General features: G+C 45.0%; 1 protein-coding gene across 5 annotated transcripts in view; it reads right to left on the bottom strand.

Annotated features, from left to right (window-relative positions):
• LOC142579710 (CD151 antigen-like) overlaps window positions 1-15,326 on the bottom strand; it is a 162,162-nt gene that overhangs the window by 769 nt on the left and 146,067 nt on the right. For all 5 annotated transcript variants that reach the window (XM_075690198.1, XM_075690197.1, XM_075690195.1 and 2 more), the window contains 5 exons: window positions 11,644-11,835; window positions 10,858-10,932; window positions 10,322-10,420; window positions 2,302-2,457; window positions 1,617-1,700 (listed from right to left, as the gene is read on the bottom strand). In XM_075690198.1, coding sequence (XP_075546313.1) covers window positions 1,617-1,700; window positions 2,302-2,457; window positions 10,322-10,420; window positions 10,858-10,932; window positions 11,644-11,835 — 606 coding nt within the window. The remainder of the gene's footprint in view (window positions 1-1,616; window positions 1,701-2,301; window positions 2,458-10,321; window positions 10,421-10,857; window positions 10,933-11,643; window positions 11,836-15,326) is intronic.

The following is a 15,326-nucleotide window of genomic DNA, read 5'->3' as shown; positions in this document are numbered from 1 at the left end:
CTATATAGTATACTGAGTGGACATAGCCATCAACACCTAGAAAACTTGGTTCGTGAAAAAGGAGCCATGTATGCACATTTCTGGGAGCTAAGACATTGTGACTTCACTATATGACTGTTATAGTCTTTCAATTTCTATTTTATTCACATTCATTCGACTTGCAAAGTATCAAACTGGTGATGTAAATGTGTTGGTTCATCTTCAGAGGGAAAACCAGTGTGACATGCATTAAACACAAATCAGCAGTCTGCGCTATCATGTCCTACTGCATTATTTTCTTGCACTATTTTTCTGTACAAACCATTCCTGGTTGAAATTTTATTAATTAAATGAAAAATTTATATTTCATCTGAATTACAAAAGGCGGCCTAAAATAAAATAAGCATTCCCAATGGAGTTTTCGGCAACATATTGAAGGCTTTTTCTCGTGAACTGCGAACAACTCAAGGCATTGGAGACTGTGTGGTTTTTCAGACTTATTAATTCATGATCCTAACCCCATGAAGTATGAACACAAATTGTTTGAAGTTTTTTCTGCCAACCAAGGTGGGGGCAGACGGTTCCAAAAATATGTCACCGAAGGCCTAAACTCAGCATGATGCGATGCATGGGCATTTGTGAAATATGTACCGGGAAGAACCGTGTTTATCAGTGCACCAAGCCGACAAATCATGTTACTCAGATTTCTAAGATTAGTTTTGATGTTCATTTTTCTGCATGTATTTCTTGCAAAGAGTCATTAGGCAAGAAAAGGTTAAAAAAGAGTATAAGAATTTGTTTGCTTTAGAGCCATGAATTTCTGACATCACTAATGACAGGGATCCTCTCCTATGTAACTTGATGCTGGAAGGTCTATGCTTGAGTCAGTTAGAAGCATCTCAGATGTTCCCCCTGTCAGGCTCTGTCCACAGGCTTTTGCAATACTCGAAACTTGAAGTCCAAAGAATATTTTGTCACTTAATACACGCAACTACTTGTGGCTCACTTCTGGTTTCCCCAATGAAAATAAATATCCATAATGATAGCTTCATATATTGCAAAATAATAATAACATAATCTTGAAATGTCGTGAACTTTTTATCAAGGTGAACCAATTCTTCGTACAACCTGACATAATCTGGTACAGTTGATTTCTTTTAGCTGGAATTTTCTTTTTAGCCTGAGCAGTATAAACTTTATGTAAATAAGCAACCACTGTGGTCTAAACACTTTCCCTACCACAGGAAATGACAAAAATTGTACCAACTTTCCCAACAATTTCCCAGAAATACGATGCATGGGCACCCATAATTCCTATGCAAGCATGAAGCAGCCCACAATAAATAAAGAAACTACACACAATGCCACTAACACTGACAAGCACCGTCATCAAGTCTAGAAAAATGCAAGTAAAAGGAAGTTGATGGATATACTACTTGTCATTGGTTCATAGTGCCAGGTATTTCTGCTCATGACAACATTACTTGTCATCAGTTATACTAGTCCCAATATAGCCGCTAGCGGTAAAGAAAGGCTTAATCAGCTAATCTGCCCCTTACAGCAGTTCTGCGAACGAATGTTGTGAAACGATCTGTTTAACGTGATGGCTGCAGTGACCGAATGCAGATAATAGTTACCTGAACAAGGCATATTCCGAGCCCGACAGCACCTATGATGATTAAATGCTCTCGAATCTGCTCGTCAAGTGCATTGATGCATCCCTGAAAAAGACATCAAATAAAACCATCTTTGTTACAGAACGAAACACTGCTCTTCAATGTAACAGAATAAAATTGCAATGACGCTAAAGCATTGGCAGTAAACATGCAGTTCTTTCAGGTTACACCAAGTGACATGCCGACACCATATGGTTACCTGTAAATTCTCAAGCTTATAGATCAGGTCTGCAACATGTAATACAGTACTGCTTAGCAATTAGAAGTTATTTTCTCACTGAACGAATGATCATCATCATCACTCCTTATGCCTAATCATAGCGACCACAACTAGAATATTTTCTCTGTCCTTTTGCAAATAAGCATTTCGTAAAAGTAAGCACTTGTGTGCCTTGCCGTCTTTTTTCTTTTCTCAGCTTTGTGCCATTACTCTTTTGGCACTTTTGGAACTTTTGAATGCGGTCAAGTTGAAAAGCAGGACAAGTTGCTGGTGTTGAATGAACACAAGTCAGCCATATTTTTTAATATTCATGGCATTTCCTAGCTGGTTGAACCTTGAGGCACACAGTAATTGCATGGCATGAGTTAATCTTTAATAGCACAATTTATGCTAAGGTCATCTTCTACTGGTTCTTGTTGCGCTTACGTCATAGTAGATGTTTGACGGGTGGGCCAACTTTCCACAGCCCAGGCCTATGGTCTTGCAGCAGGAGTCCGGAACCTTGTTGTTGGTACGCGAGTGCTTGCGAAGCCACATGCTGAGTTTCCAGTCATCGAAGCCATTGGCTCCGCAGCACTTGAACTGAAAGTAGAGAATGCACGGTCAAATTTAAATCCACCCCGTGTGAAATTAAATGGCTGATACTTTCCTTGAGAAACCTGGTGCATCTAGTGTGCACATCACCATGTGCGTTGTACTTTTTTTTATTGCTAGCTGCAACTGGGCATGAGACCCTTAACAATGCTGGAAGCCTACCTTGCAGGACAGTTCTAACTCGTAGGTTAATGGAAACATGCATACCACAGTGTAGAAAACTGTCTTGAGACCAGAAAACTTAAGATAAGTTCACTCATGTATCCTGCTGCTAAGGAGCGGTTGCCTCATGAGGATTTCATGGTGACCTTGATCAAAACCAGGTTATCGTTCCGTATATCTTCTGCCAGTATTTCTTACAACAGGTAATACATGATGTTGTAAATTTAGCCATAGTTAGATTGACATAGTAAGATGACATTATAAGTCCCAAACATTTGAGAAAGCCATGCGCAAGAGGAATAACTGTTATTATATGCCAAAATTCTAAATTTTCTTATTTTATGCAAGCACTTATAAATTTTTTTTATAATCAGACAGTACTGTCTCACAGCAGCATCTGTGGTTTTGGGAGCACACGTCATTTTAATTCAGTCATTATTTTTTTGCCACTTCGCATTTTTTGATGCACCGTGATATTTCAGTTAGTGGGAATCTTGACACAGACACTGCAGATTTACAGTGAATTAAATTAGGAAGATTGAGTCGTCTTTCAATATTGTACTCCTATTTTATTTTGTGCCAAATGGGTCATTAAAGGTGTCAAAACTTTCCTCCTAACACTTCATGCCTAAACTGTGAAGGTAACAACATCAGTGTGATGTCACAAAAATTGTTTAATTTCAGGTATTTCAGCCATTTTTGTACAGAAAAAGCTTCCGAAAGCTGACAGGTTCCATCTTTGCATACCTTCTAATGTAGTGCAATCCTTCTTTGTGAATGAACTATTAACAAATTTCAGGCAGACACTGTAAAAATCTATGACGTTGTGGTAACTAAGTGGTATGAGAGCACGACTGGCATTTCCACCTGTTCCTTGTTTTGCATCCACCCCAAAGCAATAGCTTGCTTTGGCTGTTCTCCCGACTTTACGGTTTGTCAGTTTGTGGCTATTTGCTACCAGCTTAGGACAATGAATTTTACTAGCTGCTACTAAGTGCTAAATGAAAGTACTAGAAAACAGGCTTTTATAACCCTTGCATGCTGACCAAGTATGCCTGCCCCTGTGGTGTGTAACAAAAACAACTTCCTACATAAAACCAGAATATATAATCTCACGTCAGAGGCATCTGTAGCATTTATCTCTTATTTGAATTTTGAATTATATTTAACAGTTTCCTTGATTTATTTGATTTGATTTAGCCACTCAGTATGTGCCAGTGGGTGTGCACCTGTTGGCCAATCTTCAAGAATCGGCCTGTCCCACTACAATTACTACATAAAACTCATTAAATTAAATTAAACCAAACCAATCTCTATATAGCATCAAGTAGGCATCACCAATAAACAAAGCTTCACTTCACATGAATTCCAACATCTGCATCAGATTTGCGTGCAATATCAACAGCGCTGGATTAAGATGTACCAGAAGAAAATAAGGCAAAAGAAATAAAGAAGGAGGCATGCACATTTAGTAAAGACTATTGCGGAAAAAATTTACCTGGACATATGTAAATATGTAAAAATTTGGAGCATTCAAAGATCCACGAGTGCTCCTGATGTTTCCTGGCAACTGCAACTTATGTAACCGTAATGTCCACCGGAAAACACTGGCGGCGAACGATATGCACGAAGGCGACCTTCGTGATTTTTTCTTTTATAGTGTGCAAGGAACCGAGGAGGCCGCGCTGCTCTTAAGACCGACCTCAAACGGCAGCTGGAAAACGCTATAGCGTTAAAAGAGGGTTTTGTTTGAGTTTCCACGTAAGAAAATTATGTTTTCTCCTATATTCAAATTATAATCCGATGCTATCATGTCTCTAGTTTGTGTGTAAGTCATACTTTACAATTTTTCTGTGTACTATTTTACTTTGAGAAATTCAATTAGTTCAGTAATTTTCTTGTGCCACATGGAGTACCTACGTGGTTGGGTATGCGTGGTTTAAATTCTTTTTGCCAAAGCGGCGTCCAATGCTGGATGTGATACACCGGATGCCTATGCCGGATTTTCTTCGACACAAGGCCCTTAACGATATCACGTTAACATGCACATATATATATATATATATATATATATATATATATATATATATATATATATATAGTAACGAAGAGTAGCCTGCTCCTCAGCAGCATCGCCACTGGCATGAGCTCGTGGTTGCTGTCCTTGGCAGAATGCTTGTGACTATTGCTTGTTCGCCTGTGTCTGTTGCTAATAAATCTCTTAGCAAGTGGTGGAAGTGCTGGGTTTCGAATACCCTATAACTTCGGAGTCGCACTCTACCCCCATCAAGCCCGACGATGCATGCAATCCTCCAACGGTGCCGCCCACCCTGGTTTGTGCCGGTGCCATGCGTCAGCGAGATCCCCCTATCTTCTCCGGCACAGATGACAAAGACGTTAAAGATTGGATCTCCTCTTACGAGCGAGTGAGTGCCCATAACCAGTGGGACGATGTTACCAAGTTGAGAAACGTCGCATTCTATCTCTCAGACATTGCGAAACTATGGTTTCTAAACAATGAAGCCGACGTCACTTCGTGGTTGGTCTTCAAGACCAGCTTTATCCAAGTTTTCGGTCAGCCAGCTGTACGAAAGCTTCGTGCAGAACAACGTTTGCGTACACGATCCCAAGAGATCGGAGTGAATCTCACGAGCTATGTCGAGGACATTGCTGACCTTTGTAAACGGGTGAACGCGTCGATGTCAGAGGAGGAGAAGATCAAACATATAATGAAGGGTATTGAGGACGACGCATTCCAAATGATATTATCAAAGAGTCCTCACGCTGTCATCGAAGTGACAGAATTATGTCAGAATTGCGACGAGTTGTGCAGGCAACAGCTTCCCACACGACGTCCCAGTATATGCCCGCCGACTATCTGTGAAGCCTTGGTGACGACCATGCTACTCCGTTCCTAAAAGTGTAGGAGTTCGTTTGCACTGAGGTATCTCGCCTGCTATCTTTGATGTCTTGTGTCTCGGAACCACCACCACCCGCTTTGCCACCTACGGTCCGCGACTTTATTCAAGAGCAAGTTTCTCAAGCAGTTGCTCCAGCCCATGAACAGACACCAGTCACCGCACCTCTCACGTACGTTGAAGCAGTTTCCCGATCTCGTCCATGAACGCTCTTCCGTTCCCTATGCATCAACCGCCAACATTTTTTCCGCCATCTATGCCGCTTCCAGACCGACAGCATTTTCCGACTTCTCAACCATGACTCGGACCTTACCCCCACCAGTGGCACACCTTCGATGACCGTTCAATATGTTTTGCTTGTTTTGGTGCTGGTCACGTGGCGTGCCACTGTCGTCGTTGCATGCTTCTTTTCGTTGCATCCGTCTCGGAGCAACGTTTCATTGACAACCAGGTTGCTGACATGCTCAAGTGTGGCGTTGTACAGCCTTTAAACAGTCCCTGGGTGTCCCCAGTCGTTCTTGGTAAGAAAAAGTACGGCTCTATTCTGTTCTGCAATGACTACCGATGTCTGAACAAGCTAACGTGCAAGAATGTTTACCCGTTACCACATATCGACAGTGCCCTCGACTGTTTTCAGGGAGCAGAGTTCTTTTCTTCGCTGGATTTATGTTCCGGATACTGTGTTGATAGGCGACGTGCCAGGCATAAAAGAAAGAGCAGGGCGCCGGCCGGAACAATTCTCGGGGAGCGTGGCTGAAGCCTGGTGCGCCCCCCCTCGCCCCCACTCTGGCTTTGCCACTGGTTACCACACAACATGATATGCTGGGGGCCGCTTACAGAGATATCAACCCAATGTTGGTTCAACTGGAATCTTTGTTAACACATATACGCATTTTACTTTGCAAGTGTGCATGTGGGGATTTGTGCCTGCAGGAGCACAACTTGTGTTTGGTACATGAGTGTTATTACAATATCTAATCAGTACAAAAATGCACAAGTAAAAGAGAACAGTGCAAATCTGGTACTAAAACAAATAAATGGCTACCTGGGCAGAACAAGAAAACATGCAAAACAATAACATTAGTTTGCGTTTTCAGAAAACCCAGATGAAGTGTAGCGTGAACCAATATTACACAGAAATAATAAATGTTGCCAAAGTTTCATAGCAATAGCAAGTCCACAGGCTGAAAACAAGATTTCTTCGACAAGCTTAAAGAACAATTAACCTATAAATTTTTCTCCTGGTGTGCCAAGCTTCTGCCCTCAGTATGACTGGCCTATTTGGTATTCCAGAATTTAAATCTACCAGTTTAGACGAACTTAATTCTCTGCAACTTTTGTTGTGTGTTTTGTTTACTTCCATGGTCGCTGCTGACTGGTACAAGCTCTGTTAACACGAAAATGTTTAATCAGATTTAGTGGTGGAGCAATTGGATTATAAGCTAGAGCTTTTGTTACCACTTGTTCTGATAGTCCAATACTTAATGGTTCTTGGAAGGTCAGAAGGGTAAAAAAAAAAATCATCATTTGTGGTCAAAAAATATTCTGCTGTAAGTAAACCAATGTAAACGAAAGAATAGCTTTGGTGAGTGGATTATCTCGCATTTAAGTCTAGTACATCACTGCAATCTATGTTTAACAGTGACTTACAGTTGAATTCTGCTGACACAAAAATTAATAAAATACGGAATGTTCTGTTGGCAAAAAATGTATGATTACTAGTGATGAAGCAATGAAACTAGCATACTGCAAAATATTTTTACTTCCTGAGACTTGAAAGACTAGATTGCTTGCTTTTCTTCACATGTGATGGCGTGATGAAAATTATGTTTCAAGTAAGAACTGTACCATTGCAGCATTATCATCACAGGTACCGCTGAAGTTCCCTGTAATGCCCAAGATTTACTAGATATATATATATGTTGTCCACTGTGCGTGCTTGCAACGACTAGATATATCAGGCAAACCGATACAGCTGCGCAAAATATCAAATTTTAACTGTTACGGTTAATAACAACACGGGGGAAGCGGTCGTTTGATGGTCATAAAATGAAGGGGTGGGTAGGAATAGTATATCTATATAACGCAGAATAAGTCTGCGCAATGCAATGCGACCGAAGTCGTAGGCCTGAAATAGGGCGTCGCACCAAATCCGCTACAGTGATGCGTACTCGCGCATGGCCGCCTGCGCGTGCGCCGGTACAACATGCTTGAGCGCATGTTTGAGCCATTGCCCCTAGTAACCGCAGCTGCACTCTCACTTTATCGCAGGCGCTTCAGTGTCCCCCGGGACACTGAAGCGTCGGCTTTCCTGCAGAGCTGCGTTGTCCGGTGGATCAGCCCGCCGATGCCTAAAGCGATGCTACACGGAAATTTTGAATTGCGCTTTTCGACTACACTTGGACACGGCAAAGGTCAGCCGTGCCGAGAACGCAAGCTTGATAAGCCATGAAAGATACAGCAAACGAAAGACGGATGGAGTTCATTTATCGCACCTACTATAGTGACGTAGTATATTTAGACGGCGTCCGCTCCGGATTGTTTACCGAGAGGTAACGGCTTCATTGTATTTTAATGTGAAAAAATTTTCTACCTTTGATATTCTGATAACCTTTTATTTTGTAAAATACCGCTCAAATACGTTTAAAGGCATTGAAAACCGCAACGGCATCCTGACACTAGATGCCTGCCACATGAGCCGAGAAGCTGGTTCCTGCCCATCTCTTCTTTCCTCCTCTCCACACGGGTCGGCTGCGAGCGCTAGCTGCGGTGACCGCCGCAAACCTAAACCACGTAGCCCTGCCTGCGAGATTTTAGCGGCGTCTCTTGCGATCCCTGAGGCTGGGCCCGCGGTCTCTCGTCGAGCCATTGGTCGGGCGCGCGCCAGCCTAGTAATAGCCACTCCCACCGCAACAGGAAGTGGGTCGGCAGCGGGCGCCGTCTCTCCGCGACTACCCCGAACTACGGGAACCTCCGCTCCAATGGGAAGATTTTTCTTTTTTATAGTAAAGGAGGCATTGCCCTGACGTACCAGCTCTGAAGTTTCGGCGCGGATTTCGAAAGAAGGAGTTTAGCCCTCATTTTCTTCACTACAATAGTAATGAACACCTTTCCTCCAGAAGAGTAGAAATGGTTCTGAAAGAATACTTTACCGCTGTCAACACAAAGAGTCGGAGACAGATCTCGACCGAAGCGCTCTTGATAGTGTTTTTCTCACAATGATAACTTGACAGCAATGACTGCGTAGCAAGGTTAAGCGTCGCGCTTGAACTTCTCGCACCCTTAAAAGCCTTATCACGCTATGTAGGGCCTGTAACGACATCTCACAGGCTCCACTACGCTGCCGTAAAGAGCGGCGCCATTAAAATTACATCACTTTCCGAGTTTGAGCTCCGAATTGTTCTGCACTTTGAATATTCAATAGTCTGGCAATATTTAAGATAAAAAGCGTGCGCTGCGAGTGTTATGTTTCATGACCTTTCTTTCTTTTCGTTTTGTGGGCTGCCATTCTCAAAATTCTGAGGAATAATTTAGTCAAAAAATGTAAGACCTGCTACGAGAAACCTTAGGGATAGAATAATGTAGCAATATAAGCCGCATATATACACCATGGCATCACATATACATATGCCTAAACATATGCAGGCCTTCACGGCAACGTCGACGGCGTTAATACGCTTGGAGTGTCCATATATTTGCTACCGCAATAAAGAAGAATGGGTAGTTTTGCACGAAAGGCGGAAAACATGACAGCAATAGCGAGGTTTAGCGTTGCGCGAGAACTGCTCGGACGGCGTCCTAACTGTACGCGGGTACATGTTGGCGCGACGCAGCGTGCATGACAACTCGTTGGGGTGCTATCTTAAAAGAGAGGTTCCTTTTCCGAACCATCACAAGATCGCACCCTTGCTGGGCAGGAGGAGATTAGAAGTGCCGCCAGATGGCGTTGCGAGAGTCACACGACGTTTACACACGACGGTGTTCGCTGCGGCAAAGCTAGGAAACGATGCAGCATGTTTTATTAGAATGTGAAGACATCTGCCCAGCGGTCGATTTAGGCACCACTGGCTTACTTGAAGCCCTTGGGTTCAGCGAGAGCAGGGGAAAAGTAAACATGTCCGCAATAGAGATTAGTAAGAGGCGATTGGAAGATTGGTGGAAGTAGGTAAACGACAAAAAACGGAGGCGTACAAAAGCAAAATTCGCAATAGGGGGTCAGAAAATTTGGTTGTGGGGGTTCGTTGTGTTTTTTTTTTCTTTCTTTTTTCTTTCCTTAACTTAGGTAGGACATTAGACGGTATAATTAATAGCAAGAGCTTGGTGTCGCAACCCACTGCCCCGTTCCACAGGGGACGCTCATAACATCCTCGGTGGGGTACGAGAGGAGACCGACGGGAAACCATCGGCATTAGTCGGCGCCCGCTGAAATATCAGATAACGTCAGCTTGACGTTCGCTGCACTGCTCGGACCACAGCACACACAGAGCGGCTGTTACTTATGCGTGCGAATGCTCATGCCAGCAGTGGAAGGCCGAATGCTGCCCACGTTAGTAGGAAGTCCTGTGGTCCACTTGGCTTCGTTGTTTTCGCAGCCAAGCGCACTCCGCGTCTCCGGAAGCGTAACCCTCCGCGCATGCGCCGTCACACTGAGGCGGCATGAATGCTCCTCGCGAGTCCGCATAGTTACTATCGCAATAAAGAAATCCCCGTTATATTCGTGCAAATGTTATGAGTGCAATGGCTCAATGCTGGGCTACGTAAAGTGTACGTACGGTGCGCTGCAAATCGTTGATTGCCTCTGTCCTGCTTGCGTCGATGCCGTAGCTCTCGACGAAAGTTGTGTTCAGTCCATCAGCCAACTCGTGCCACACCTGAAACAGTTGTGAAAAAAAAACATGCTTTACGCGATCGATATTCAGCAAAACAGCCTCATGTACATCTTTGAAGTACACGCGAAGCACGTGCAATTCCTTCTCATCTTCTGCACGTTTTATATTTTGCTAATATGTTTGTTTGCTCCTTTAATAGCAGGTAGACAACCATTACTTCTATGGCTATAATCGGCACGCAAATGTTACTACTGCCAACTTGTGTCAATATGTCTGTGGACTAAGACAAAAGAAAGAAAACAATTTATGTGCATCCAGCATGCCTTATTTGATAACACAATTTTTGTTTAATGATTCGAACACGTGGATGTATAATGTGCAGGACATATTAATGTGTACACTAACAGGAGGTTGCTGCTGTTGTTAGCAGTTAACTCGCTCCCTATAGACTGGCCAATGAATAAAGACTCTTGTTTCACCTGTTCTTCATAGACGTAGGCAATGATCCCAGCAACGGCTTCCATCAGGAATATCAAAAGGAGCAAGAAGGTGTACTGCAAGGAAAACGATGATGCAGCATTTAGTCAAGCGCACGGTGTGGTACATACACAATCATCCAGAAGCGTGGTGTGTAATAGTGATACTCTATGTATTCGCAACGCATCAGTGTCAGTGCACACTATTAACAGCTGATATCAAGTGACCATGCACGCGTTATTGCTCCGCTGGTTCTGCTCACAATTTGCGTCCGTTTAACGTATCACTCTGCGAGAACGGGATACCCAGTACAGTAAGTAACCATCGAAATGTTGGCTTTAGGCTGGAGCTCCCTTTTTTGCTCGCACTGTCGAGCAATCAAGTCTCAGTCATCCTCAGACCCCTATGATCTACACAAGCAAGCAATTTACAGGATAGAAATCACGCGAGGTTTCTTTCTTTCTTTCTTTCTTTCTTTCTTTCTTTCTTTCTTTCTTTCTTTCTTTCTTTCTTTCTTTCTTTCTTTCTTTCCTATGACTCCTGGGGAAGTGGTTTTCAAAATACAGCCTCAGACACACACACAAACATGGTGCTGCAAAACCGCTCCGCTTAAACGATACGCTGGGTACAGCCGGCGGATATTTTTTCTAGCAAAGGTCTTTTAGTAGCCAAGATTCTCGCGGAAAGGAAAGGAAACGGTCGCTGATTGGACTACGGCCGCGCCATGTTGCGACCCGAAAGCAACGCTTGCAGTGTCAGGGCAAAGTGTGAACCATCGCCGCACTCACGGCCAAGAGGAAGCATCGGTGCAGGCGGCAGACGGCCACGCACCCGAGCGCCGTGACGAGGATGACCAGCGCCCCGGCCAGGACCAGCATGTAGGCCGTCGACGCGTAGGTGGCCGTGGTCAGCAGGCTCAGGTGGTGCCGCTTGGCCACCAGCGTCCACACGCCCACGCCTAGCACCGCGCATCCCGACAGCTGCGAGGGAGAGAGAAGAACTCGGTCAACCGTTTGCTGCGCACACCGTGTAGCAGCAAACAACGCAAAATAGCCTCAAGGCCCGAAACCCCCGAGTTCCAGGTTAAGTTCCCTTACGTGGTAAGGACTGGCTTGCATCAGACACAAATGACGTCCAGAAAACAACGCATGAATGGGTGCGCCAATGGGAAACGTCCAATGGGTGCGCCTTGCAAACTCACCGGCTACAATTCGTAAATTGCAATATGTGCCTTTAAGTAATTAATTAATTTGTGAGTTTCTGTTAATTAGTTGCATATGTGTTTCAATTTGTCGTGCTAGTAATGCACGCCTCTTCGAATACTCCAGCTCAAGGACAAGAGTTATGCGATCTGCTACAGGCGATTTTTAAAAATTCCGAGAAACTTAAAGTTGACCACCCCGTATATAATCGCGCGTTAGGTTGAACAGAGGGTTTGCAGTCTCGTAGAAACTTGAGGTGAAGCGCAGATAGGACGCTCCATAGCTCGGCAAAATGAACGGAACTTATTCAGACTCACTCACAAAATATATTCTAACACTAGTGTTTAACAATAGCGTAGACCTTCACTCCGATCTGCACTAGCTCGCTAGTGCTATGTACATCACATCACTAGTATATCAAAATCCGTCTATCTCTCGCTTACGCCCGTTAAATGATGCAGGACTCAACAATCGGCATGTCATATAAATTCGTGTCGTACCTACGCAGTAGTAACAATGCCGCTGCCGTCATACGATCGTCGTCGCTGTTTTGCAATTGTGATCGCACACAAGTATACGCTCGCGTCACGCACATATATAGCTACTCGATTTACATAAATGCGTTGGTCCCTATGGTAACGCTTCGCGGCACCCCACGCAATGCTTTACAGCCAATGACAACGTGCACAATGCTTCACCTAACATCGATTGCAAAATTCGTAAGATTTTTTTTTCTTTTCTTTTTCTTTCTTCTTTTTCATTTGTTTTATGTGTATGTGAATACGGACCACCATCTGTACATGACACAGTTCCCTACGCGCTGACTGCTCGTCATCTCGCTGTGGAGTGGACAGCATTCCCGAGAGGTTGACCTGCGCCCTCCAAATGAGGGTCTATCCTCGAGCATCCGAGACGCGAACTTCTTTTTTCTAAATTTTGTTTAGCGAGTCCTTCCTCGACGCGACCTCTATAATGTGCTTGGGTTGTTGCTGAAGGCGAACACACTTCGCCCGCGTTTATCGCTTGTATACGAGCAAAGCACTCTGGCAGATGATGTTTACTCCCTAATGTGTTTTTTTTTTTCTATCTTTCCTTCCTTACTTTTCTTTCTTTCTTTTTTTTAGATTTCGCTCCAATGCCGCAATCACCTATCTTGCACTTCTCAAGAGGACCGGGCACCTCGCACACATCCGGAACGGGCCGCGCGCGCGCTCACGCTTGAATTCGGCGCGGTAACAGCTCCCGGGCGTGACCGGACCGTTGTCGTCGGCACCTTCTTAGTGCGGGCGCCTTCGATTAGAGGAACCGTTAATCACAGAGAAAGAGAACCGGCGGGTCAAAGAGAGGGCGGAGGAAAGCCGAGGAAGTAAAACGTGACCTCCCCGGCCGCCCCCCGTTTAAGGTGGGTGCCGCGCACCCAACCCACGCGCCGCGCGGATTCGTTCTTGGGACGGATGTTTCTCGAGTCCAGGAATGCGCGTAGTGTCAGTGCCGATAGATTGCCCAACTGATGCCTTCGTTACTGGAGCTGACGTGCTGATCGCAGCACCCTGTCCGGCAGCGTCTGGGGTTTCTGCAGAGCGCGACCGGATGGATCAAACAGTTTCTGCAAGCCAAGCTGTGAGCACGCGTGTGTGACGACAGCAGCGAGACGCATACATGACGATGCTGTGACGACAATGGTATGACGGCGACGAAGGCAGTGCTATTCCGAAGGCGGCACAGTCGCAAGGCGCCTATATACTTAACTATATATAGCACTAGCTGTACGAGGAGCAGACAGGGAAGTGCGGGCCCGATTGCGAAGGCGGTGCACAGTCTTAACACAGCGCCTTATATGCGATATTTGCATTAATATATTTGCATAGTTGACGTGCGCATTTCGCGCATAAGATAACGGTTATTCAACGTCTGCGTCCTTTCTAAGCGCAACGCTTTATAATTGCTGCTACTCGGAGAAGACGTCCCGGGTTGGGGGCCAATGAAAAGCTGAAGGAATCGTCCGTGTAGGATTTCCTGGCACTGACGTCCAAAGTGGCCTGCGCTTTCGATACGTACACCGGCACCTGTTCACTTCGTCAGCCAACGTCTGGTGGAGCGTTAAGACGAGGAAACAAAATACCCCCGGGTTTGCTAGTCTGAACGGGTGCATTCGCGAGGATATTTAGTATGTGTGGCACGATCTCGGGCGTCCTATTGTAGCTTTTCGCCGAATTCAGGTTCTTCAAAGCTGTGTCGCTTGTTACAGCTCGTCTCCTCAGTAATGTAACCGGCTATACGTGCAATTGGTTGCTGGAAAAAAGAAAATAAATTTATTTACAGTGAGCGTTACCGAGTAAAAAAAAATATAATTACATTACAAAATTACAAATAATTTCAATTGATTACGAGTAATTAATGACAGGTAATTTGTTGCGTACAAGTCTGGCTACGACGTATTCGTCACCCGTCGCACCCGATGATGCGTTAGAACGTTAGAGCAGTGCAGCATGACTGTATACTTGCGACATCGGCACGTTGGTCAAGTGCGTCGCTACCGCTGTCGTTAGCACTAAAGCCTCTCCATCCACGTTTTCGAGCTAAGTCGGTGGTGGCGCGTGGGTGGAGGGGCTTAATTTAGTTAGCACTAGAAGACAGCACACCTCGGTGACGTCTGCGGCTGGTGGTGCCGACACCGCTACGCTCTGTTCGTTGTAAAGCAACAAATCAGCCGTCGGGGACGCCTCAATTCCTTAGCTGTACAGGCAAAATAATTGTTGTACTTCGTTCTAGAGGCGTTGACAATGCGTATCAAAGATATAATTTCGGCCGGGACATAATCGATCCTTCGTTATAAATGTAATTTGGTTGGGGAGGCGTTCGACTGTATTATATATACAGTCGAACGCGGGAAGCGGCACACTGCCCCTCTGTAGCGCGACTGCTCGCACGAAAAACGGCTCTTTACTCACTGCCTCGCCAATGGGAAGAAAAAGAAAGTGCCGCGGTCATTAGTGTACAATCTGTGGCAACCCGCTGGGCGCTCTCGGGCGAAGTCCGAACGTCTAGACAGGCATTGTCCGTTTATGTGCTCCCGGCGCCACTTGGTGAATTCGCTTTCACGGTCACTTACGGGGCTTGCCGAGGTCGGCGCGTGATGCATGCGTGCACTTGTCCGAGTCGCTAAAACGCGCTTAATGTCCCGGCGTTAAAAGGCACGGCGCACGCTTGCGCGCCCAGGCTATTCCGCAGGAAGGACCGGAGATATATAGGCAGGAGTTTTCGCTAAA

This window comes from Dermacentor variabilis, chromosome 4 (assembly GCF_050947875.1).
Source record: "Dermacentor variabilis isolate Ectoservices chromosome 4, ASM5094787v1, whole genome shotgun sequence".
Classification (NCBI taxonomy): domain Eukaryota; kingdom Metazoa; phylum Arthropoda; class Arachnida; order Ixodida; family Ixodidae; genus Dermacentor; species Dermacentor variabilis.
This window is presented reverse-complemented; position numbering and strand designations above follow the sequence as displayed.